The sequence below is a fragment of the Pararge aegeria genome, chromosome 17 (genome assembly GCF_905163445.1).
Source record: "Pararge aegeria chromosome 17, ilParAegt1.1, whole genome shotgun sequence".
NCBI lineage: Eukaryota > Metazoa > Arthropoda > Insecta > Lepidoptera > Nymphalidae > Pararge > Pararge aegeria.
In genome coordinates this window covers 10,932,021-10,956,936 of record NC_053196.1, presented here as the reverse complement: position 1 = coordinate 10,956,936, position 24,916 = coordinate 10,932,021, and the positions used below count along the sequence as shown (strand labels likewise).

The window sequence follows — 24,916 nt, the reverse complement described above, 5'->3', positions numbered from 1 at the left end:
TTTCGGGCAGGAAAAAAGGATATGTAAGACTGATCCTTCGTCCAGGCCACACTCACACAGAGAATGATCTCGAATAGTTTCAATTGTTGTCACACTGTCACAACAACTGTCACTGTCAACTGACAGAAATAGTTAACACATGACAAGTTGCCCGTAAATGTGTCAACTACTCAAACAATCACAAATTATTTTCATTTTTTTTACAAGGTGAATAAGTTATATTTAATAACAGTGCAACCTCGGTCAATGAATTGATCACCATTATAATATAAACACGCGCTAAATCTGCATTACTTTATAATTTCTAGTGTATATAATCGTGCAGTGATGAAGTGAATGTTATGGCTGGTACAATCGTAGTTATTTCGCATAGTAGGTAAATAATCTAGTGAGATATCAATGCGCTCATCAGTGAGCTACATACTGTCTCACGCGCCCGGAGAGTCTGTGATGTCGCACCCGGACTATGCGCAGCATGCCCAACACCATGCGAGCCTGTTGGTGCTCGTGAAAGGGATTGGGGGCGTGCTGAAGAACTTCAATAAGCTTTGGGAGCGAATACAGCGCGTCAATAACATCAAAGTCACAGGTGTGTACCAATTTGTCTACAACTTAATGTTTTAAATGCCACTGTTTACAACATCTGCTTTCACCATCCTCGGATTGTTAATGTCACAGAACTTGCAACAGACCTCCTGTATAATAGGAGAAATATGAGTTGATGTGAGATGATTGAATATTATTATCAGGTGTTTATTATAATAACTGAGACTTAAAGATAATCACAGGAGTGAAAAAGTTTATGTTGTATCTGTGTGCTGGTACTGAGAATATCTTGATAGCATAACAGAATGTCAATCAATTTTTTTCCTCACCTGAAAATTAAACTAAGCATCACAGGATCCATAGCATGCTTACCACCAATGCAATATTATTACTATATGTATAACAGTAAATAGGCAGTAGCATCCTCTGCAGTCTATGGGCTAACCCTGCTGTTGGAAGAGGCTTTCATTCCAGCTGTGGGCTGTTCAACTCTTATAGGCTATTGATTGTGAAGCAAGTAGTGTATGGTGACTCAACTTCATTGAATAATCAATAAGGATATCAATAAGCAAAGCTAAACAGACCTATCACATGTGAGATAGGTGAGGAGGACTTTGCACTCCCCATGCCTATTTGTTGTCCAGTCAAGTGGATGAATTGACTCACCATCATATACACATTGTCAATCAAAGAATGTCAATAAAATAATGGTTTTGCTGGTCTTAATTTTCAGATTCTTCAGGTCAAGTAAGAGACATCTGGGTGAGGTATGTCAGAGACTACCCTGTTGAAAATAACGATTGGGGTGACTTCCAAACTCATAGGTAACTAATTGTCAACCATTATAAAGTTTGTATTATTGATTTAGAGTAATGAGTATAATTTGTAGTAAAATATAATTCACCACAGCACTAGATTTCCACTGAAATAGTGTGAACACAGTTTTAATTCCAGTGTAGTTGTTTGCATTTGATTCTAGTATGTTATTACTTACTAGAATGGGTAATATGATAATAAAATAAAAATTAAAGTCTAAACTAGTAGCTGAGCCTTGTGGTTTTCCATAGTTTTTCTATATAAAGGCTTTATCTGAGAGGAGTTTATGCACATAAATACTCACTGGAGGTTCACAGTTAGTTTCTTAGAAGTGTCAACTAAAACTCAAGCTGTGTATTTAAGTAATCAGCTTAAGAGTTATTAGGCTAAAATGCAAATAATGTCAATGTAAAGCATAACAATTTTTATATTTTTAGGAGACTACTTGGTCTAATAACACTTAGTAAGTTCACCAATCAAATAGAACTGAATGAAGTGTGCAGGGTTCATGAATCACTGAAAGTGAAGTATACAAACACTCTGTATGATTCTCGAGCATTCATGTTTGGTCCTGGCAGCAATCTTAAGAAACCAGAACAGGAGCCAGAAACCTACAGTGCATTTGAAGATGAAAAGTCTAAGGAAAAAACTAGTTTAAGTGACAAGTAAGTTTACATAATTTCATTGCCTATTTACTATTAAATACTATGTTGTAAGGTAAGACATCTGCCGTAGCTAGTTATCACCCTACCAAGGGATCTATGTGTATAATAACTGTCTTATCCCTTTGTGGTTATCCTGCTTAGGCTACAGTGCTAGGTGAGAGTGGATTTAAGGTGTAACTTAGAAGTAACGTAGAAGAATAAATATAAAATTGAGTTTACATTGTTATTACGTTAATTTAATGAGAAATTTACCATATTATCATCTAATTTAATTTAAAATTCAAAATTATTGTTTCAACAGAAACAATGCAATATATATAATCTATTTCAGTAATTAACCATTCACTATTTGCTCATTATATTTACTTGCAAAATCTAAACTAAACTAGGGTTATATCATAATTATATTGAAGCTAATTTTTGTATATAATATTACTTGTTTGTAATATTAAATTACATCTCACAATCAAATAAACAAACAAGAAAAGGGTTACATCATAATATAATATAATTCACAAATACTTGTGAATAATATTACATTGATATGACATTATATGAGATCAAAATCGAAATGATGTTTGTTGTTTTAGGATATCTCTACCCAGTGAGCAAGCGGACAGTCTCTCGTCATGTGAAAGCTTCCCACAATCTTCATCGTCCACTGCTTCATATTCAGTGCAAGAAGAGAATTTCACAACTCCATCTAACTTCAAAACTCATGCTCTATTTTATGGGGAGAATGATCCTGTACCAGATCTAGAGCAGCATGTTGCTGATCTTATTAACTCATTATTTTGGGTAGTAGAGTCCAAGAGATTAGAGAGATCAAGGGAAAAATTAGAGAAGGTGTCATTGCTGGTTGCACCATTTGAGAAGAGGGATTTTGTTGGTAAGCCTTTAAATAATATATAAAGATAGTAATATTATTATGTGATGTCTTCGTTCGCCAACTTAAATCTAAAGCTACGAGGGTTTCAAACGCGCCCTGGTCTAAGAGCCCACAGCAAACAGCCGGGTAATTTTTTTTTTGTTATCACCATCTCACAGTTTATTTATATTAAGCTATGAAGCTAGAGCAATTCATGCCCAAGCTTTTTTATCGTTTAAGTAATCCTTAATATTATAATAGGATTTTTCTTTAACATTGAAGCCATAACTGAATTCAAATTTTTTTTATTTCTCAGGTCTCGACATGGAGTCGCGCAACAATAAAAAACGTTGTATGGGACGCGTGACTAAAAATCTGGCTGATTTAACATTACAGGCTGGTCTAGTAGCAGAGGCCCTAAGTCTATACTATTCTGCAGCAGAAATACTCAAATCTGTTACCGATTGGCTCTGGCTAGCAGCAGCTAAAGAAGGTTTGTGCGTCTTAAAGAATCATGGGTTGTATTTCGGTTTTTTTTTTTAATTCTTGTTCAGGTGGTCTGTAATTTGTGTAATAAAGACTTAATCTACTTGCTTCCAGGACATTGTGCGACATCAGCAATTCTCCAATACCCCAATCTCAGGAATCCGATGCCCTTGCAACGTAATGCAAGCTTACAAGAAAGTTCTCCCAATAAAACTAAACCCCTGTCACTCTACCAACCATGTGCTGATCCATTCAGGAAGTTTAAACTTCATTCATCCCCGCTAAGGTCGTCTAAAACTTCTAGTCCAGTTAATCCGCCAAGTGAACTTACACCTTCCTCCTCTGAAAGTGTGGAGACATCTTCCAGACAGTCGGAAACTGATAATGCTGATTCTGAATCCTTGGCATCGTCAAGTGACGTCGACTATCACAGCCAAAAGTCCTATCTGAGCCCTGACCTTCCTTCCATACCCCGACAGCCTCCATCCCAAATCAATAACCAATACTTACTTAATGGCGAAGAAATCGCTGAAAAGTACCGGAAAGCGATCATTCATTACAGTAAATATCAGAACGCGGGCATTATTGAAACGGAGGCTTGCTTCAAGGCCGCTAGAATTGCGGTCGAACAAAACAACAGTTTGCACGCGTCAGGCTTTCTACAAAATGTAATATTTATTAACTTAACTTTAAGTGAACAAGAGAAGATTCAGAGATTTGATACACTTGCTGAACTTTATAAAGAGATAGGTAAGAATTGTTTGTTATGAATTAACTATCAGTATGAAAATTCATTGAAAATTCATAATACAATGATTTTAATTGACTATTATCTCATACTCAATTGACCTACTTTTCGTAATTACGAGGTGAAATAAAAAAACTTTTTTTATAGTAATAATTGGCGAACCAAGTTGGTGCAACACTATCGCCTATGAACAGTGTTGCCAGGTGATCAGATAACATATACGGACATAGGCTTTTTGACGCATGTCTGGTGAAAAAAACGGTGTCCGGCGTGTCCGACATGCAATTGTTAGGCTTTTTGCGTACATTTTAGTTGATGACTTTATTTCACTGATTAATAATAAAGTAATTAGACTGTCTTGGCATTCGATTTTAGTCATATTTAATTAGAAGGCCTTTTTACTCAAACGTCCGGTCTGGTACCCATAGCACAAGCTAGGCTTTCTTTGGGGCTAGATGGCGATGTGTGTATTGTCTTAGTGTATTTATTTATTCATTTTTACCAATACCAAATGCTTGGCCAAACTAGCTGATCTTTCCGGCTAGTAGATTTGGCGACCTGGTAACTCTAAACGGAGCAATACTTCACAACAAAGAACACGTGCTGCAATGCCACCTGTGTCCATCAACCCGAGGCATAGGTTAAGCCTCATATGCCTATAATAACACCGGAAACCAAGCCCTTAAGACCCGAACACAGCTTTGCTACTATGCTAATTAGCGGCAGAAATAAGCAAGGTAGTAATTCCCCGAAACAGCTCTAAATCTACTACTGAAAATGGGGTTTTTACTCCGCGAAAAGCAACTGAATCTGTATGGTGTAATTTACAACCTGCTTAATCCTTTACTCCACACCAAACAGATCTTCGGCAATGTACCCTCTACGCACGTTTCGCTCCGAAACCGGAGCATCCTCTGGAGATGTTGACTTTGCAATGAATAATTGTTAAGAACAATAATTATTACGGAATTCCGCAAAGTAGCGCCTGCTTCTATCCAATATTCAAATTAAAGATTTCAGACCGAAATTAATGTGTTCATGGTTAATATGGGAATGGGTTACATTCTAGTTATTGCGCAATTTGTTTATAATTTTTTATTTTAGGTTTCCTCCGCAAAGCCGCCTTTTGTCAGCGACTTGCAGCAACTCGGCAAGTGAGTGCGAATAACCCAAATCCCGACTGGCAAAGATGTTACTACCTTATGTTGCACAGCTTCCCAGGACACAAGCTTTATCTTGACCCAAACTACGTCATACAACATCAAGTTGGTAAGATTGGTGGTTAATATTAAATAACCTCTTTTCTTTGTTTTATTTCATAAGTAACTGTTTCCCGTTACATCGCCCATGTTTCTTTTGGGTTTGAAGCAGAAACAGTTTATTTGTGAGATGTGCAACAAAAATTGCCGATTCGGCTGGGTAAGCCATAATAACTGAAGTCCGAAAATGAATAGAACCAACTTTGGAGGTTTACAGTCTAAGGAGATTAAGTAAGTTAAATTGTAGTTTAAGGAGATTAAGTACGTTAAATTAAGAGTCAGGGTACGATACTAAGAGCAACTATAATCTATATATCGACTCAAATAAAGATACTCGATTTAGTCTGTAAAAAGCATTACTTTGGATGTTGATCTTAAGATATTTAAAAGATGTGTATAAAAAACACATGTGTAGTTCTGAAAATAACTTATTTAATAAAATTAAATCAGGTGTAGCTACTTTTTGTCTATGATATATTGCATCCCGGAAGATATGGGCATGAGATACTCTTTATCCCGGGAGAACTGAAAATTAACGCGATATGAAAGAAAAACGATAACAAAGTTTATTATATTGCAACATTCTAGGATATCACTTGCTTCAACTGTGAAGGTAAACATCGTGAGGAAACCTGCATGCATGAGATTACGCCAATCCGTATTGGGCCAACGTGGTGGACTATGGCCTTAACCCCTTCGCATTGTGGGAGGAGACCCGTGATCTGTAGTGGGCTGGTAATGGGTTGATATGGTGATGATGATGATGATGATTATTCTAGGTTGGCCGCGGCTACAAATTCAGCTACTACATGAGTTAGTGGTAGCGGCTCGCAGGATGGGACACCCCGCGCTTGCGACGCGTCACATGACATTCCTCTTGCAGACCATGTGGTCGCATCTATCGCGGCAAGATCATAGAGATATGGCCATACAGTTACAGGTAACTGTCGATAACAGATTCGCTTTTAGATTAATTAGCTCTTCCTAATAGTAGGGGAGCCCATGATGCTAAATGGGGTTTTACTCGAGCGTATAGGGTCTTACAGATTAAATAAATAAATATATTACGACAATACACGCGTCGCCATCTAGCCCCAAAGAAAGCGTAGCTTGTGTTATGGGCACTAAGATAAGTGATAAAGATTTTATGAATAATATCCATAAATACTTTTAATATAGGTACAGATAAACACCCGGACACTGGGAAACATTCATGTTCATCACACAAACATTTGCCAGTTTTGACACAAGAAAGCAGGTTCGCTGCTTCGGCCATCCAATTATAGTTTTGGGTTTTGGTAGTACTTTTGGGTTTTGAAGATTACGCTCTAACAATCAGATTTTTAGAACGCACACTTTTTAGCTAGTAACTTACCCACCTTACCTCAATCTTATCAACCTTGAGTATTTCTGACAATAGTTTTCTTTTAATTATTCTAATGGGCGTCTTAGATCCACTGTCTTATATGAAGGGCTAAAAGCTTTCAAGGTAAGTCCCCTAATGTTCATCTTTCTATTGTGCTCCCCGGTTGGGCTCCCTTACTATTAACCTTAATTATTGGATAAAATTGAAACACAAAATCGAAAATTTGCAAAGTTCCCCACTGTTTGGTATTGAACAACATTTCCTTAGTATGTATTTCTGAGTTTTCACTTATCCCTTACCAAAAATATAAATAAGCTCAAATCCTTGTTACTTTTTAACGCGTCACAAATAAACAAAATACGCGTATGAGTCTAACAAAGTTATCTTTAACAGGCTCTGTCAGCAAAATGCGAAGGTGGACCTATACCTCTGGTACTCGAAACTGGCGAAGTCATCCCACCAGCAAACCTCACCCATGTGCCCAGCTGCTCTTATTTCAACCCGCGGCCCTTGCCCCCAGCTAGAACACCCCATCTCATCAAATGCAAAGCGACTCAAGGCCCTTTTATATTCACCCCCATACATTTCGGTAGCCTTGAGAGGAAGACCAAAAAGGATGAAGGAAAAATGGGTAAGAATTCCAAAAATTTTTTTTACTTTCTTTTGTTATGCACTGATTTTTTTGGCCTAGGCTGCATTCATACTACATGCTAATGGTTGCTCAAAGTTGTACGAGTTTAAAAAGCATTGCTTTTTAAGATATATATTTTTTAATATGAAGTGACAGACTAGGCTGATGGGGCACCTGATGGTAAGTGGAAAACCGTCACCCATAGACAGAGTAACACTTCGCAGGATATGAAACAAACACAACCTGCAAACAGTTCCATCAACCTAACGCATAGGCTGTAAACCTCATTTGACTGTAATTACACCGGCAACCACGCATACCGAATCACAGCATTGCATCAATGCTACTTAGCGGCAGAAATAAGCTAGGCTGTAGTCCTTCCAGCTCCGTCCTAAGAAGCTCTACTACTACTAAGAATTAGTATTTGAAAGTAATTGCAACTTTATTGAGATGTGATAAGAGCGAGATTTAATTTTAAGTGGCCTAATAACGCGTTAAACTAATAAGTGCTACGTTTACGTCACCACTATGTAAAACTTAGATGGAAAGGTTATAGAAGACTAGCGGTCCCTCGCGACTTCGTCCGAATATAAGTCAAACTTAATAGATGGTTATATGTTTCTCCTTGATTGTTTTTAAGAATTTTTAAAGAAGAACATCTTTGTCCGTTTGTTGTTGTTTGTCGTTGTTTAACCGATTACGCAGCGCACGCAGCGCTAGTTCTCAAAAGCAAAAGAACCCTGATTTTTCTTACTTGGTGCTATGGTCTCAGCGTGATGATATAATATAGCTTATAGCCTTCCTCGATAAATGGGCTATCAAACACCGAAAGAATTTTTCAAATCCGACCAGCAGTATCTGAGATCATAGCGTTCAAGTGAACAGACAAACAAACAAACACTTCAGCTTTACATATTAGTATAAGATAAGATGCATTGCGCTTGAAATGCACAATGCAGAATAATGTTTAAACTAAAACATATTTGATTAATTTTAACTTATTTTCCAGAATACCTTTGGGTGGAAGACGACATCTGCGAAGTCCAATTAAAATTGACAAATCCATTGCCGTTCGAGCTTAAAGTGTCTAACATGCGTCTGTTAACTTCTGGCATTGTCTTTGAATCAATTCCCGAGACAATAATCCTCCCCCCAGATTCCCCCACCACAGTTAATCTACACGGAACACCCAAGGAAGTGGGGGACCTGCAAATTTTAGGCTACTCAACCCATACTCTAGGTGTCAAATCGAACTGCAGACTGAAAAATATGCCTTTGCCAAATAAATTCCCCGCCTCTTTCTCAATTGAAGTTATTCCTAGCCTTCCGACAATTACTATAGAAACAACGCTCTCTCTTTCTGGTAACATAAATCTGTCTAATCCGGAAATTTCGGGAAGTATTACTAATATCTCCCTATACAATGGAGAAAGTACGGAGTGTACTATAAAGATCACCAATACCAGTAGCGTACCGATTGAATACCTAGAGTTATCTATTCAGGTAAGAATAATTTCAGATAAATATATAAACAATAGTCATCTTCATCTTCATCTTTCTTTGTAGGGCTTGTTATCAGGTATCAGGAACATTTAACTAACCCCTTACAATTTAGAAAAATTGTACCCGTATTTAAATTTTAAAACACTTAAAGAATTCTGACATGTTTTTTTTTATATTGTCTTAAGTTTACAGTAATAATTTTATGCGTTAACTTCATAGTCACCCTATTTCAAAATCTTAGAACTATGAAGATGTCAACAACAAACTTAGGCTAAAATTATCTTCATGGTTTCACCTCATTTCACGTAAAACTAATAACCTAGTCTTTCGAAGACTTGTTTTTTCTAGAAATAATTGTATTGTTTCACCATCGACATCGACACTCGTCTATAAATCGTGTTAAAGAAACACAATGTTATAATTGAGATTTACACTAAAACAATAACTTTAATTATTAAGTTTATAAAATATCAGAAATCGGCAATAACATTTCATAATTTTCCAGTCAAATATGGATAGTCAACTGCAAACAAAAGTATTCCAATGGTCCAATGACGAAATCCAGTCCCAACTGCCAATCAACCCGAATGAAGTTGCGACTATAGTTATGAAGTTATATGGCGAAGCAGATTTCCTGGACTTGGGCGGCGTTGGGGAGAACATATTTCCTAATAGCTTAACGTCAAATTATCCTTCGCGAGTGGGGTCGCCTGTACCAAACGCGCAAACGTCTTTGCCTACGCAAAGCTCCAACCCCCAGAACTCATTGAGCAGTGGACTACTTGTTAACCGAACGTCCGGAAGTTTCAGGTAAGTCGAAAAGTTTCAGTTCAATAATTACAACTCTCGATATAATTCCCCGATTAGGAATAAGTAAGGTATCCTTTTTTAATAACAAACGTTATACGAAAGGGACACAATCCAGATTAAGGTAGTTATGAACCATGTAGGGCGTTTTATTTATTTATTACTATTAATCTTTGACCTATCGTCAACCAAGCAACATAATCAAGAGTGAAAAGTGTAATATGGAAAAAATCGAATATCCTGCTTTATAAATTTCCTTACCAAGCAAGGAATATCCGCAGCGACCATAATGGATGAGATGTCATCGGTCTTGACCAGGTCATTGACCAGGAAAAACCATGGTGTACAAGTGGCACAGTTTGCTTAAACAAAGAAGGGAATCCCTTTCAGACGACCCACAGCCAGGCAGGAGCATCAAGGTGACCACACCAGAACCTTCCCAAAAAGTCGACGATGCTCGACTAAAGAAGAAACCACTCGTAGAAAAGGCTGGAGTCTTCGATACATCAGTTTTTAAAATCCTGCACGATCCTGATTATCTTGGCGTGACTAAGGTCAGCGAAAGATGGTTACCGAGAAAGCTCACGCCGCCGCAAAACCAACAACGCGTGGAGTGTTCTCGTGCATTTTTGGACCTAGGATGGTGTTGAGTTGAATTGTTACTGGAGATGAAACTTGGGTTCATCATTATGAACCTGAGTCGAAACAAGACTATACAGTGGAATAAAAAGGGCACAGAACCCCCCAAGAAGTTTAAGGTGTCACAGTCAGCTTGGAAGCTCGTGGCAACGGTCATTTGGGACTTAAGAGTTAGTGAAACGTTTTTTTTTCTATACACATACACCCAGATCATTCATTATATTTAGTAGATTCCTTGGTTTAGTGAAAAAGGGCATAAGTGTCACAAAACATTGCTAAACTATTCCAACGTTATACCACATTTTTTGTAATGCCCTAAATGTGTCAAAAATACCTCAATGTGGCTGTCCTAATGAACAATTACCACACTGGCTTATTACATTAATTTGTTTTAGATCCACCAATTCTCAAGCTACTAGTTGGTCAGCGCCTATCTCAATAATGCCACCGTCTCGAGGGCGACAAATTGAAGCACAGGTATAAAAAAACAACAAATATGAGTCCAGAGTTTTCAAAGCACGTTTATGGTTATTGTATTTAACCCATTACCGTCCCGTTCCAATTTAGTCCTACTGCGGAGACTTTAATGGATCGAGTCTCCTCTGCGATTGCAAAGGGTTAAATAAATAAATATACTACGGCAGTACACACATCGCCATCTTGCCCCAAAGTAAGCGTAGCTTGTGTTATGGCTGTTGAATATTTTTATGAATAAAATACACATAAATACTTATAATATACAGATAAACTCACAGACACTGAAAAACAATAATGTTCATCACACAAACATTTTCCAGTTGTGGGAATCGAACCGACGGCCTAGGACTCAGAAAGCCGGGTCGCTGCCCACTGCGCCAGTCGGCAGTCAAAGTTAAGGCCGTTGTATCAAATACGCTGGCCAAGTGCGGATAGGTAGACTTCACAGACCCTTGAGATCACTATGGAGAACTCTTAGGGCCGCAGCTTTCCAGGCACTGTTTTCATTCGCCGTTCCTCATAGTATAAATTTTCAAGAGGTAAATGTTGGATTGTCTGCCGTCAAATCTGTAACTTTATATAGAAGACCAAACATCAAGATTAAAACAAAAAATCATATAGCCATACATCTTCATCATAGAATATTGAAAGACAGACACAAGCCACACGCACTTTAATATAACATGATTTTAATATATTCCAGCTGTTAATAAGGTACTCGGGCGGCATGGGTAAAGAAATGCATTGTCGACAGTCTACTCTTCAGATGAATCTCGAGTTGTTACCTAGTGTATCTATCACGCACTGGGATGTACTGCCAGCGGAAATGTAAGTACATACTAACCTCTCTATTTTCTAGAACAAAAATCTTAAACTTATTATATATTATATCTTCTAATATATTATATCTTATTTCTTAACCCTCATATCTTAATCTGTAGATTATTTAATTTGTCTGTAATCATCAAAACATTTAAATAATGCTTATTTTTAAGGGGAAGTTATGTACTTAAATGAGACCATTATTTTCAAAATTAAAGGAGATTTTTAATGTACATATCTTTTTTTTTTAGGTATATTTTCGCAAGTTATGAAAAGATTATTTATATTTTTTTACAAGTATCCAAAGAAAAATGAGCACTACTTTTATAGCCTTTGTGACTCTCCCAACATGTATTATCGCTACACAAGTTCTGACATTTTACTTTATTGAAGGACACAAAAGCTCTGCCTACCCTAAAATTTATATATAGCTCGTTTAGGAGGAGGATTTTTGGCATTTTATGCAATTTTCCTGCTGAATGCATACCTTGGTAGGAAACCCAGGGCACGCCACTGGTACTAAGTATCTTTTGTTAATTTAATGTATGAAATGTTAACTGTGACATTCATTTTGATACCTCTGTCTGTCAAGGTTCACTTTAGACATAACAAAAAAATGTTATAAGCCATAAGCCAGAAAAGGCTCTATTATACGCTAATAAATTTCCGTTCTACCCGAACTGACCCTTAGAATGTTAAAGTTGATCGGACATCCATTTTTTTTATATACTTGATCAAAAAGATGAAAAAATTTATCGATTTTCTCATGTTACCAACATTATTTTCTTGCAGTCCAAGCCAACTGTACCTAGTGTTGGACATCACGAATCTCACAAACGAAGAAATGGACTTCCATTATGCGTCGAGCAAACACATCTTAATAGAAAGCAAGGAATCTTGCAGAGTGCCCGTGCCACTTGACAGGTGCCCCTTCACTGCCGCGCCTGCAAAAATCGAGGAAGGTAAATAAGTTTTATGCGTTTATTAGTACTTGCTTATTATTAAAAAAAAAAAAAACGTTAATGGAGTCTTGTTAGTTCGCAATGATATAACACTCTAGATATTCCCAACGTAATAATAAAGGAAATAGTTGTACAGTCCACAAATTTCCAACGCGTCGATAATATAAAGAGCTGGACAGTTATGTATTGAGTATTTTTTGAGGAGGTAGTACATACATAAATTTGATAATTTAAGCACACGATACTTTATTTTTTTTAAAGTGAATTATTACCACTTGGTTACAATAGTTTTTAAATAGAGGCGCGCGAATGTGAATTGGTTAGGGTGGACATTTTAATAAGTTCAATATCAATGAAACTTTTGTCTTTTCAATTAATTGTTTTTGAAGTGAAACTTATTTAGAATCTTTGTGATTTCAAACCGGATGCAACGGAAAAAACGACAGGTAAGAGACAAAAATGTGTAGGTTGAAGCCAGCAAAGAATGAGACAGAAATATACATACTATTATCTGTTTTTTTCTTATTTAACTTACCAAGGAAACCGAATAATATCTAGATAAAGAAATAAACACATAAATGTATAGGACAGAGTGGGATAGAAAACATTATAATTTTTTTTACCTATTTTTGTCACCATGAAAACTAAATAATAAACCTTACATTTATCCTAATAGTTCTGATACTCTACATCCACCTAAATCTCTCGTTGGCTACTTTACAGAAGTAACTCTTCCGCCGTGTGTGAATCAATTGCACCGGTTTTTTTTTGTTATGCCTCATAACAGAAGTAAGGTATAAGTCGCAGAATTAAGACCATACAGAATACTCATTCAGCCATTATTGCTTGCAGTGCATTGTGTCCAAAAACAGAGAAAACGCCCCAAGCTCATCTCACTTCACACCCGCTGAATAATGCTAGCTCACAAACTTTCCCATTTTCCCCATTTTATGGTAAACGTTAAGAACATTGCAGGTAAAATAAATACTGTTAACTGCTTAATAAATGAAGTGTATGACGACTGTGTAAACACTACCAAAGTGGAGTGATTTTTGGTGCATTAATAATAAACGTAGACACGGTTTTCGTATGTTCTTAATTCTGTGGTAATTTTTTTCCGAAATAGCAATGAGGACCTCGTTAAGTATAAAATGGTTGTTGCAAAGCAGCTATAGGTTTAGTTATTTACTATTTATCGGTTGTAAGAATACAGTTGAATTAATGTCTTGCTACCATCGAAGGAACTATGGAACAGTAGATGTATCGCTCGTAAAAGCCAATTAAATGTCTATTATAGTAGTCCAACAATGGTACAACGGTCAAAAATTAGCATGCATGCTTTCGCAAAAAAAATTGAAAAATCTAAATATTTTCTCGTTACGTTATATTTATAAGTAATATCGCTATCGACCTTAAAACCTTACTTTATATTTATTTTAACGTTAATTGAAATTTGGGTGTCGCGTCAGTTAGTATAACTATATACTTAATGTGAATATGTGATCCGATATCCGCAAAACTATTGATCCCGAGCTACACAACTAAACGGCTCAGATCGATTGATAACAAACCTGATTTTATTTGTATCACTGCAGATACATTAGAACCAAAGTCCATAAGCACTGGCGCATCAACCAATAGCCTTGAACTGATGTGTTCGGACCACTTAACGAAGAACGTGGACCTGCGATGGCATCTGCTGCAGTCCAATATCGCAGGGAAGGCTTCAGTTAAGGGCATCACACTATCGCAAACAATGATGGATATTGTAAGGATGTCGCCATTAAATTGGGGTGAGTTGAATTTCAGCTTTTTTTCTATACTAACTACTCCAGCTTCGAAGACGTAACTCGGAGAACCGATAGACGTTGGGGTCCCAAGGTGCTGGTTTACCTCGCACCGGTAAACTCGCACCCAAACCACAGACAAACGATATCGTACGAGTCACTGAGAGCCGCTGGAAACAAGCTGCCTAAGACTAGATTTTTGAACTCACTACAAAAAAGCTATGTCCAGCAGATGTTCACGTCAATCAGTTAAAGTGATGTGATGTCTTTGACTAAAAAGTATATATGTCTCCAGCACGTCTCCAGGCCACAAGCGAGATACCTTGTGGCCTTGAGACATATGAAAATTTTGTTAACATCGGCTTTTCTACTATGGGCTATTACATCATGAAGATGTCTTTTAAAAATTCAAAGTTGGTGTTAAACGAAAGCTTAAAGAAAGTCCTATAATTGTGTAAAGACTACGTATCCGATAAAAAAGCTCGGGTGTGAATTAACAATGTAAGACGGTGATAACAAGAAGAAAATCCAGATAAGTTTTGTGTGGTCTACTTCTTAGTAGTTAATGGTTATCGCCATGATCTCACTACCATGTACATATGTTTTATGTTATGTATGCATCATAAGTGCCATCTATGGGCCTACTTGAAATGATCTTTGACCTTGACTACGTCTTTGGGTGGGTGTAATTTTTTAAAATCCTGCGGATAAGGTTCCCGAGTACTTTACTACGATAAAAAAGTTCTTTAGGGTGCAAAGTATCTGTGTCAAAAGTTTCATCAAGATCGGACTTATAATATGTGGGCACCTGATGTTAAGTTATCACCGCCGCCCATGTACGTGCTCCTATATACCATCAATCATTTTTTAATCAATGAAAGGAGTTAACTAATTTTTTGTAAGAATAAAATGTAATATTTTTATTATTAAATGCCACTATTTAATAATTTTTGATAGGAACACGTTATAGTTTTCTTTTTCTTGACTTGACTACCCAAATTATAATAATAATGATTATTTATCCTATTATAGTATTAAGGACTACGTAATCGATAAAAAAGCTTGGGTGTGAATTATTGCTCTAACCAGGTTGCTCTTCTAATAATTTTAAATGACATTGTGAGATGGTGATAACAAAAAAAAAACACCCGGCAAAGATTGCTGTGGGCTTCTTCTTAGACCAGGACGCGTTTTAGTTTTAAGTTTACGAATGTGGTTATCGATATCATCTCACTATCTCACCGTGTAATTCTTATGTACGCATCAAAAGTGCCATGGCCTATGGGCCTACTTGAATAAAGATATTTTTGACTTTGACTTTATAATTATATTGTAAGCGTAATATTTAATGCAAAAATATTGCTATATAATATATGCGAAAAAAGGGCTTTAGCATTTTTCTAATAATTCCGCAGAAGTAAGCGTAAACAAGCAATGCATCAAGCCCCAAGAGGAATACAACTGCATTGCCGGCGAGTGTCTCTCTCTAGGCGTTGCTGTCCGGAACCATCTAGACCGACCTCTACACAAGCTGTGTCTCTCCGTACAGTTCTACCAGGACTACAACAATGGCGTGCTGAATTATAAGCTCGACAATCGTGTTGCCACTGCGGGGAATAACAAGTGAGGAAATAAAAAAATGAAACTATTGTACGCAAACTGTACCCGTAGATAAAATATTAGGTAAAGGTCAAGGTTGACTGCAATCTCACCTGGTAGTAAGTGATGATGCAGTGTAAGATGATAACGGCAGTAATCTCTAATCAGTTTCTACACGATCTCTTCCGGAACGCTCAATCTATTTCCGGCTAGTCTTTGTCGGTAGAGTGGAAAAGAGCCACGGTTCTACTATTTATATTCTACAGTTATAATAATTAACGTAAACATAGAACTTTTGTATAAAAAAAGCCCATTCAAGAATTTGCTACTCTAAAACAACAGATTTACAGTAAATATTGCGCGACTATATAATATTTCGATACGTGAAAGTGACTACGCGTGTATATTTCGGACCAACTAAGTAGTTTCAACCTCACAACGAAAAGAGCACGACTCATAGCACTTCTACGCAATAAACGTCATCTGTTTTAGATGAGCCTTCTCCGCGAGGTACCTAAACCAGATAAATAAACTAATTAGCTATATATGTTGATGTTTACGTGTTGAAGTCCGTCAAAGTTGATGTCGCAATATATGCACCGTATAAACGGCCTTCCGTCCGACCAAAATAATAACGAAAAATAATCATGTGTACAACATCATAATGTATTTCTATTACAGAATTGTGCTGGCAACACTGCTAGAATCGGCAAAAGCGTTTCATGAGTGTACGGTGGTGTTTCTGACCCCGGGAGAATACAAAATAGATATCCAGTGTTCAACCTCGGAGCCAATACTGGACGAAGCACCAGTCATCAGGGATAATGAGCCCAGTGCCCAGACATGCGCAGGCGAAGTCAGTCATATTTGGAGATTTATTCCTCCAGTAGCAATAAGCGTTACAGATTAAAAAGAAAAATGTATATTCCTATAGACTGATTAAGTTTATTTATTCGACATGTTATATAATTTAAATTCACATATTTCATATTTTACAGTTGTGTTAGTCGTTATATAAATTATATTATTATATGGATACAGGTTTTCTCTCAGTGCACATATTTTAATATGTTGTAAAAAGATCGAAATTTATTTAGCACGTTTTCGAAACGTTAAATCTGTAACACAAAAAATAAAAACAATGTAACTGTTTTAAAACTTTTAAAACTATCGTATCAGCTGTGGCCAAAGCTCTCGCAGTTTTATCGCCAGTTTATTAAAATAAAGTATTAAAAAAAAAAAAAAAAAACAGCGCTGGGCCAGCCGGTAGTGCGTTTATATGATGATGATTATGATTTAAAAAAAAAATAAACGAACATATAATGGATATTTTTATTCATTATTTAAAAAAAACTGCGCACTAAATAGGCAATAAATCCTGTATAAATATATAATATGATTGTTTTAATTCTATGCCTTATTCAAAAGTTTAATAATAAGTCTCCTATTGACCAATAATGGATATCGGAGCTCCGCCAACTTCAGCTATCCAATACGTGCAGATATGCCAGAAAGTATGATCATTTTTTGAGTTCCTTAATTTTACATAGAGTTATTGTACATTTTCTTTGTAGTGTGTTTTACTACTTTATAAATAAAACATTTCTCTTTGGTTAGCGGTAATTGATGGAGTAGCTTCCGTATTAACTGTTGGCATGCAAAGCCAATTAAACGTAGTTTCGGGAATCGATGAATTCTAAATATCACTATATATGTTTGCGCTGCAACGCGTACACTCTCGCTCTGAAACTGGGAATATCGAATCTATAAATAATTTTGAGGTTATTTAGCATTTTAATATCAAGATTATATTTTACAATCAATTTTAATCCTGATGTTTTAAAATCGATTGCCAATTATCTACTATTGATATATAGTTTTAGACTATTATACACTACTGAAATGTAGCAGCGTAATCGGAAGGTGGATGAGGGCGAAGCTCGCCAGGAATTGAACTCGACATCTGGGAAACGCTGAACGACAAACTAGCAACCAACCTTTACCTCCGACATATAGAAACCCTACAAATAAATAAGTTTTACTGCTTGGGGGAATTTTCTTTTCCCATCAAGACCTGTTACTTGTGCAACTTTTTTTTAAATTGCGGTTCCCAACGAGTCGACATACATCTATGGGAATCAACTGGTAATGTCCTAATTTGTGTTTGTTGAATTAGAGATTAGTATGTAGGCCCTCGAGATAAGACCAAAATCCGCATGACGTTAGAAATCAGTGACTTCGACTTAGCCGGCGAAGATGCCGCACCGCGCATCTGTGTCCTATTTGCGAAATATTCGGTCACAATTTAATCGGGCGAATCGTAAAGCAAGCGGGTCCTAAAAGAAAAGTTGGGCTCGAGGGGTTGAGGACGCCTCAACTCAGCGTTTAAAATAAGTTTTAGGAAGTTTTTTTTAATGTTTGGCTATAGATCGATGTCTCTGTGGATCTGCTTCGGGGACAAGCCAAAAGCTGCCATGGCCTATGGAAATGAACTTATTCTAGTGGATGTACAGGCTCTTCACCAGACCCATTCATCATAAAAATATGATATGAGATCTTACCTAATCATAGTGTGGGGATAACTATGTAGTCTGTGGTATATAATTGTTCTGGTCTCTGTGATCAGCTATATAGTCTGCGCGATTATGAAATTATCTTTGGTTATGGGTCTGTGGTATAGCAAGCAGTGGTTGTATTATTTAGGTTCAAAAACCTTTAAAAAATATAGTAGGTACCTAAAATAAAACATTTTGAGCATTCATACTTTCTTTATAAACAGTTAAAAACTATATTTTAATAATTACAATAAATTGAACACGATGTCACACACGCACTGTGCTATACAAGGATGTAAAATAAGTATTTTTAATAAACCGATCGGCGTTTATCTTCATTCGTAAGTTTTGTCTTTTATATTCGTTATTAATTTTATTGTAAGATATTATTATCCTTTTCTCCCATTACTTCCGCATAGCTCAAAATACAAGGGTTATATAATGAATTTTTGAATAAATTCTAGGTACCTAATAATTTTTGTTGTGTCCCGTATGTAATACGTATATGATTCGTAGCCTTTCTTAATAAACGGGCCATCAAACAGGTATTTCGAATTGGTTCTTTTGACTTGTTTCCCAAAGAAGTGTGTTCAAACATACATATAAATTTAACAAACATTTAAATTCTATGATTGTTAAGGTTGAACCACACCACAACTGAACTGTACGCACAAAGATTCTCTGTGACATTGTATTGCGCTACCTTGCTACACCACCATCAGAGTCACCAACTTTTCAAACAGTTGCTAAGCACTGTAACACATCTTTGAGCACATTATGGAAAACACTCCGGCAGGAACTCTTGACATTTCCTTCACCAATTAAACGAGTGATACTTTTAATAACACACATGATAATCTGCGTGAAAGTTAGAGGTGCATACTAGGGATCGAACTTGATCCCTCGGAAAGGAGGCCAAAGCCCTTACCAAGTGGTACAGTGGTTTGAAGCTAATAATTTGGTTCTTAACGGAAAAAAAACCAAGTGTATAAAATTCACTTTACCTAATGTTAAACACGTAAAAACCACTGTACTTCTTATTAATGAGGAACTGAAACTGGAGGATACAACAGTTTTTCTAGGAATAACGTTAGATTCTAAACTTCAATGGGGCCCTCATGTAAATAATTTATCGAACAGGCTTAGTTCTGCTGCCGCATGGTAAAGAAGATACGCCATATGACCGACGTAGAAACTGCTAGACTGATATACCAGTCTAGCAGTTACTTTCACAGCATTATTTCATATGGAATTTTACTTTGGGGTAATGCTGCTGATATTAGCACTATTTTCGTGTTGCAGAAGAGGGCTGTTCGTTCTATCTACAAAATGGGTCCGAGAGAGTCATTGAGAGATAAAATTAAAGATTTTAAAATAATGACGGTGTATAGTCAGTACATATTTGAAAATTTAATGTACGTTCATAAAAACATTTCTAAATTTAAGAAAAAATGTGACTGCAATAATTTAAACATTAGAAGTAAGAATAAACTTACAGTGCAATATACTAGGTTACATAAAATTCATAATTCGTTTGAAGGAAATTGCATACAATTCTACAATAAACTACCAATTGACATCTTGGAGATGTCTCTTAAAAAGTTCAAAGTTTGCATTAAACGTAAGCTTATAGAAAAGTCCTATTATGTTATAAAGGACTACGTAAACAATAAAAAAGCTTCTTGTAAATTATTGCTCTAACCAGGTTGCTCTTCTAATAATTAATATGACATTGTGAGATGGTGATAACAAAAAAAAAAAACCGGCTAAGTTTGTTGTGGGCTTCTTCTTAGACCAGGACGCGTTTGGAACCCTCGTAGCTTTAGTTTCAAGTTTACGAATGTGGTTATCGCCATCATCTCACTACCGTGTAATTCTTATGTACGCATCAAAAGTGCCACCTATGGGCCTACTTGAATAAAGATATTTTTGACTTTGGACTTTACCACTTCTTTCATCTTTGGTCTTTATAACTTTTTGGTAATTTGTTGTGTCCATTAAGATTTTATATTTACAAAACTTCATTATATTTCAGATGCCCTGTGACCCATGAAATGAGAAATAAATGGCTTCATGCATTGAGACACAAATGTGCTGTACTTGACTGGACCAAAAGTCGAATTTGTTCTAAGCACTTTGAAAATAAATATTTTGATGCTCAAAGAAAGCTGAAGGAAAATGCTATACCTACAATGTTCCCGAATGCTACTAAATCTCAAAAAGTAAGTATTTGTTAAAAGAAATAAACAACTTGCACATAGTGGACTACGGACTACAGAGAACTAAATGCTTCTAATACATAAAACTTTAAATCATCTTATGGAATTCAGTTAATGTTGTTTCTATTCAGCTAATGATGACACATTTGTGTTTGCTTGGTGTATATGTAATCTCTATTCCAAATTTGTTTCTCAAGCAAACTTCAGCCAAGTCCATCTTAGTAGGAACCACTTGAGACTTGGAGTAACAAATTGATTTTCAATAATATTGTACTCCCTGAAATACTACTTTGGAAAGGGTTTACTGGACACCATCTATTAAAATTATTGCTACTCAATTTAGACCAATGATAATAATTTCAAATAATGCATATTTGATGACCTCTCTGGACCAGGGGCAATTTAGGAATGTATAATTTCTGAATTTTCTCTGTCCTGGTTGAGGCTGTGGCGAGACAGAGACATACTGCCAAGCGATTTAGCATTTTGGTATGTTGTGTAGGAAATGATTAGGGGTATGGATTTAATATGATTCTCACACCATAACTGTCTTAACTGCATCATCACAAAAAAAGGCAAACCTAATTAATTGCAATGACTTGAAATTGCATGGACACATGATTGTTTGCAAATTAACAAACTGAGCAAGGTTTTGGTAACTAATTGGGCATATACAGATAAAGTTGAATTTAAAAGTATTTCAGATGTCATAATAAAAGGGTTTTTTTTATTTTCAGTATGACTACCCCTGTAAAGATAAAGTTGACATAGGGTTAAATAAACTAACTCAGGCAGAACTTGTAAATGATATCAAGAACAACTTACTGAGACTTAAAGAACCAAGCAACTTTGACAAGATGGTCTCAGATGACTTAAAATGTAGAAGTGATGCTCCAGTAGAGGTTCAGCAATGGCTTTTAATAAAGAAACAAAATCACTTAAACACAAGACTAGTTGAGCTTTTGGGCCAGAACAAAAGACATGTTGAAATCTTACAAAAGAATATGGAGGATTCACGAACTTCCAAGAAAACCTTGAGCCAAAACATAGATACATACAAATACATTGTAAAATGTCTACAAGAAAAACTGGTAAATCTTGAGGAACAAATTGAAATTTTAACTGCAGTAGAATCGCGGTAGATTCATAAATGTCTTAAGTTTACTAATAAATTAAAAGGTTATGTTATAAATATTTTATTATTTCAGTGTCATTATTCTTACATACATGTTCTGAAGATTTGAGAAAATAGCAAACATACAATACCACAGAGAAAGAATGTATAAATAACTAAGAATTAAAATATAAACATCTTATTAATACATAGGAAGTTCAGTCTTTTAAATAAAATCATCAATATTATTTTCTTCTTAATTGCTTTTCTAATATCTCACGAAGTTTTAATTTTTTATTAGACTTATCAGAAAGATTTCTACCTAATGGTATGATTTCCATTTGTTGCAAACGACGTCTAAATCTCTGGTAAAATTCTAAAACATCAGTATTAGCCCATACATGACGTGAATCAAAGTCTAAAACTCTTAATGTATCCAAACTTTGGGCCCTGCTAAGAGCTACGTAGGCTTGTCCTGCTTCAAATATTTTACTCAGAGACATTTCAACACAATCCAAGGTCAGCCCTTGGGACTTATGTATGGAAAATGCCCATGCTAAATTCAATGGTATTTGTCTGCGACAAAGTAAGTTGCCATTAGAATTTTTAACATACCACCGTTCAGTTCTTGCTGTGTATTCTTTTTTATTCTTAAATCTTACAACAGGCAACCCTTCTTCAAACCTTACCACTACTCCTCTTGCCCCATTCACTAAACCTGCATTAACATTGATATTTTTAAGTAACATAACCTGGGCTCCCAATTTAAGCAATAACTTTGAGGGAGCAATAGTTTGCATGTCAAGTGTAGAAGTGGCATTATCACTATCTTGGGCTGAAAATAATTTCTCCTCTCCACTCAAATCTTTTAACTTTGAGTTGTTAATCATTCTGGAGTCATTAGTATGTGAGCACAATCTTGTAGCCAGGATTCCATCACTTTCAATTTTCTGTGAAGCAGTTTGCAGAAGTCTTTCACTAATTTCTTTTGTTACTCTGCCTATCCTAATACTGTTAAGAATTGAGATAAACTCTTGATCTGTTTGTCTGTGAACTTCTTTCAGCTCATAACAAAGATGAATGCATTTGTCCCAACATGATGTTTGAAAGCAAAACCTCTTCGTAGATTTTCCTTTGTCTACAACTGGTGGGAGTTGTAAGAAATCCCCGCAAAGAATTAACTGAATGCCACCAAATGGTTTATCATTATTTCGAACATATCTGGCAACTGCTTCTACTTTCTGAAACAAGAAAAATATAGTTAAGTAATCTATAATAATTGGTCTATACAAATAACATACATGCCATCCTACTCCCACATATTGTGACTAGATGTTTAGGAGTTAAATGAGATTATAGTACTTATGATCAGAAACCAGTGGATAAAATATGTCTGTTTATTGTTCTGAGCAAAATAATAAAAACCTGAAACTCAATCTAAATTAACAAAGAGTCAAACCTCAAAATAAGTTCCATCAACCATAGATATTTCATCTATTATGAGATGTTTACATTTTCTCCACTTTTGTGCCACTAATGGTGTCTTTATTGCTCTCTCACATAACTTTTCTATTGATGCACTTCCATCACCAATGCCAGCAAATGCATGTAGGGTGGTTCCACCTGTAAGAAGAATATTGTATTAACTTTGGTTATGAAGTACCAAATAGTAAAAAGGTGAGTGTAGGGGTACAATGATATAAATATGACAAATTGACCTCAACTGATGGGCAGGGATTATTTAAGTCATATCAGCCATATTGGACTATGATGTCATATTATACCCTTGAATAGGCTTATCCCTTTAAAGACCAAATCACATGATTATCAGAGGGTTATAAACTTGACCATTCTATTGTGTAATAGAATTTTTAATTTTACATACCAATATGACAAGCTGCAACACCTGTTGATGCTGTAGGCATAGTCACATCGGGCGGTAAAGCTGCTACTATTCTCTTTAAAAGAAAACTCTTCCCTGTTCCTGCAGACCCTGTAAACAAAATATTCTTGCCACCGAGACAAGCTTCTAATACTCTTTGTTGCTCATCATTCAAACTGCCAATGGAAGTTAAAGGAGATGGAGAGTATAATTTCTTAGGAGCTGGACCCCTATTGACATCATCTATTTTACGTTTTTTCGAAGGTGGAGAAGGCGTAGTAGTAGACGCTTTACTGATTTTACTCTTGGCTTTGCACATATCAGCAACAGTAACAGGGCTGATATCCTCAAAAGCTTGGGCTTTTCCGCTCAACAATTTAGCTCGCATTGTCTTCTTGGTTGGGGTTTGAGTATCAACTTGGTCCTTCGCACCAGTAATTTTTACGAATATAGTCCGCAGAAATGAAACCAAGTTAGTTGGGGGTGCATTTGATATGAACAGAGTGCAGCCTGCATCTTGAAATTTTATGCTTGATTTTCCCTCCGCCATGAACTTTTTAAAAACATTTATATTTTTTATCGCTAATCGAATAGGTGCTTGCTTATCACTCGTTATTTCCATAAACATTTCACGAAACTCGTTTCGAATCAGTCGGAGGGAAGCGGTTTTGTAATTAACTTTTCTACTGACAGACCCCTGCACGGTCATCCACTCTACCGTCACTGCACATGATAGAAAAGTTTCTCCAGATTCCATTTTCAGAAATTGTGAGAAGATTTCACTTTAATTCATAATTTTAACATTACAATAAATTATAAAATATGCGTTTGCGCACCATTTTGAGATCAAGCTAAAGCTAATGTCAAAAGTTTGAACTTTACTCTGTCAATTGTCATGTTATTTTATATCTTCGGGTTCTAGTGATTTTAATCCTATAATCACGACTTTTAAAACAGACTTTTTACCATAGATCATGCATAATATTTTACGAAGGCGTTCCGCCGAGCATTTTAGCGTTCCGGCACTATATTGAAATCGATTAAGGGTATGGATTTAAAATAACTGACATATCTCTAAACTTTTCAATGCATCATCACTTACCACCAGATGAACGCTAATTCCTAGGTTATCCCATTTCAGTGTTTTGAAAACTGTCTCTAGTAC

The 24,916-nt window shown here is 36.0% G+C and overlaps 3 protein-coding genes across 4 annotated transcripts; 2 read left to right on the top strand and 1 right to left on the bottom strand.

Annotated features, from left to right (window-relative positions):
• Nucleotides 1–158: 158 nt before the first annotated feature.
• On the top strand, nucleotides 159–17,230 carry LOC120630894 (protein brunelleschi). Its single transcript, XM_039900233.1, has 17 exons — nucleotides 159–589; nucleotides 1,280–1,370; nucleotides 1,800–2,027; nucleotides 2,618–2,916; nucleotides 3,212–3,388; nucleotides 3,496–4,131; nucleotides 5,234–5,398; nucleotides 6,168–6,328; nucleotides 7,148–7,385; nucleotides 8,395–8,888; nucleotides 9,394–9,698; nucleotides 10,730–10,811; nucleotides 11,515–11,639; nucleotides 12,426–12,595; nucleotides 14,191–14,388; nucleotides 15,798–16,005; nucleotides 16,663–17,230. The coding sequence occupies exons 1-17, from the start codon at nucleotides 400–402 to the stop codon at nucleotides 16,889–16,891; spliced, it is 3,996 nt and encodes a 1,331-aa protein (XP_039756167.1). The 5' UTR covers nucleotides 159–399; the 3' UTR covers nucleotides 16,892–17,230.
• Nucleotides 17,231–18,654: 1,424 nt separating this feature from the next.
• On the top strand, nucleotides 18,655–21,947 carry LOC120631045. Of its 2 annotated transcripts, none has more exons than XM_039900441.1 (3): nucleotides 18,655–18,877; nucleotides 20,572–20,758; nucleotides 21,493–21,947. In XM_039900441.1, the coding sequence occupies exons 1-3, from the start codon at nucleotides 18,801–18,803 to the stop codon at nucleotides 21,895–21,897; spliced, it is 669 nt and encodes a 222-aa protein (XP_039756375.1). In that variant the 5' UTR covers nucleotides 18,655–18,800; the 3' UTR covers nucleotides 21,898–21,947. The 2 variants fall into 2 exon arrangements, with proteins under 2 accessions (XP_039756375.1, XP_039756376.1); XM_039900442.1 differs by having other exon boundaries at nucleotides 18,659–18,708.
• On the bottom strand, nucleotides 21,936–24,606 carry LOC120631044 (ATP-dependent DNA helicase PIF1). The gene is made up of 3 exons (XM_039900440.1): nucleotides 23,755–24,606; nucleotides 23,329–23,492; nucleotides 21,936–23,110 (listed from the first exon to the last, which is right to left on the bottom strand). Exons 1-3 carry the CDS (start codon nucleotides 24,506–24,508, stop codon nucleotides 22,115–22,117), a joined length of 1,914 nt encoding a protein of 637 aa, XP_039756374.1. The 5' UTR covers nucleotides 24,509–24,606; the 3' UTR covers nucleotides 21,936–22,114.
• Between the last annotated feature and the right edge of the window lie 310 nt (nucleotides 24,607–24,916).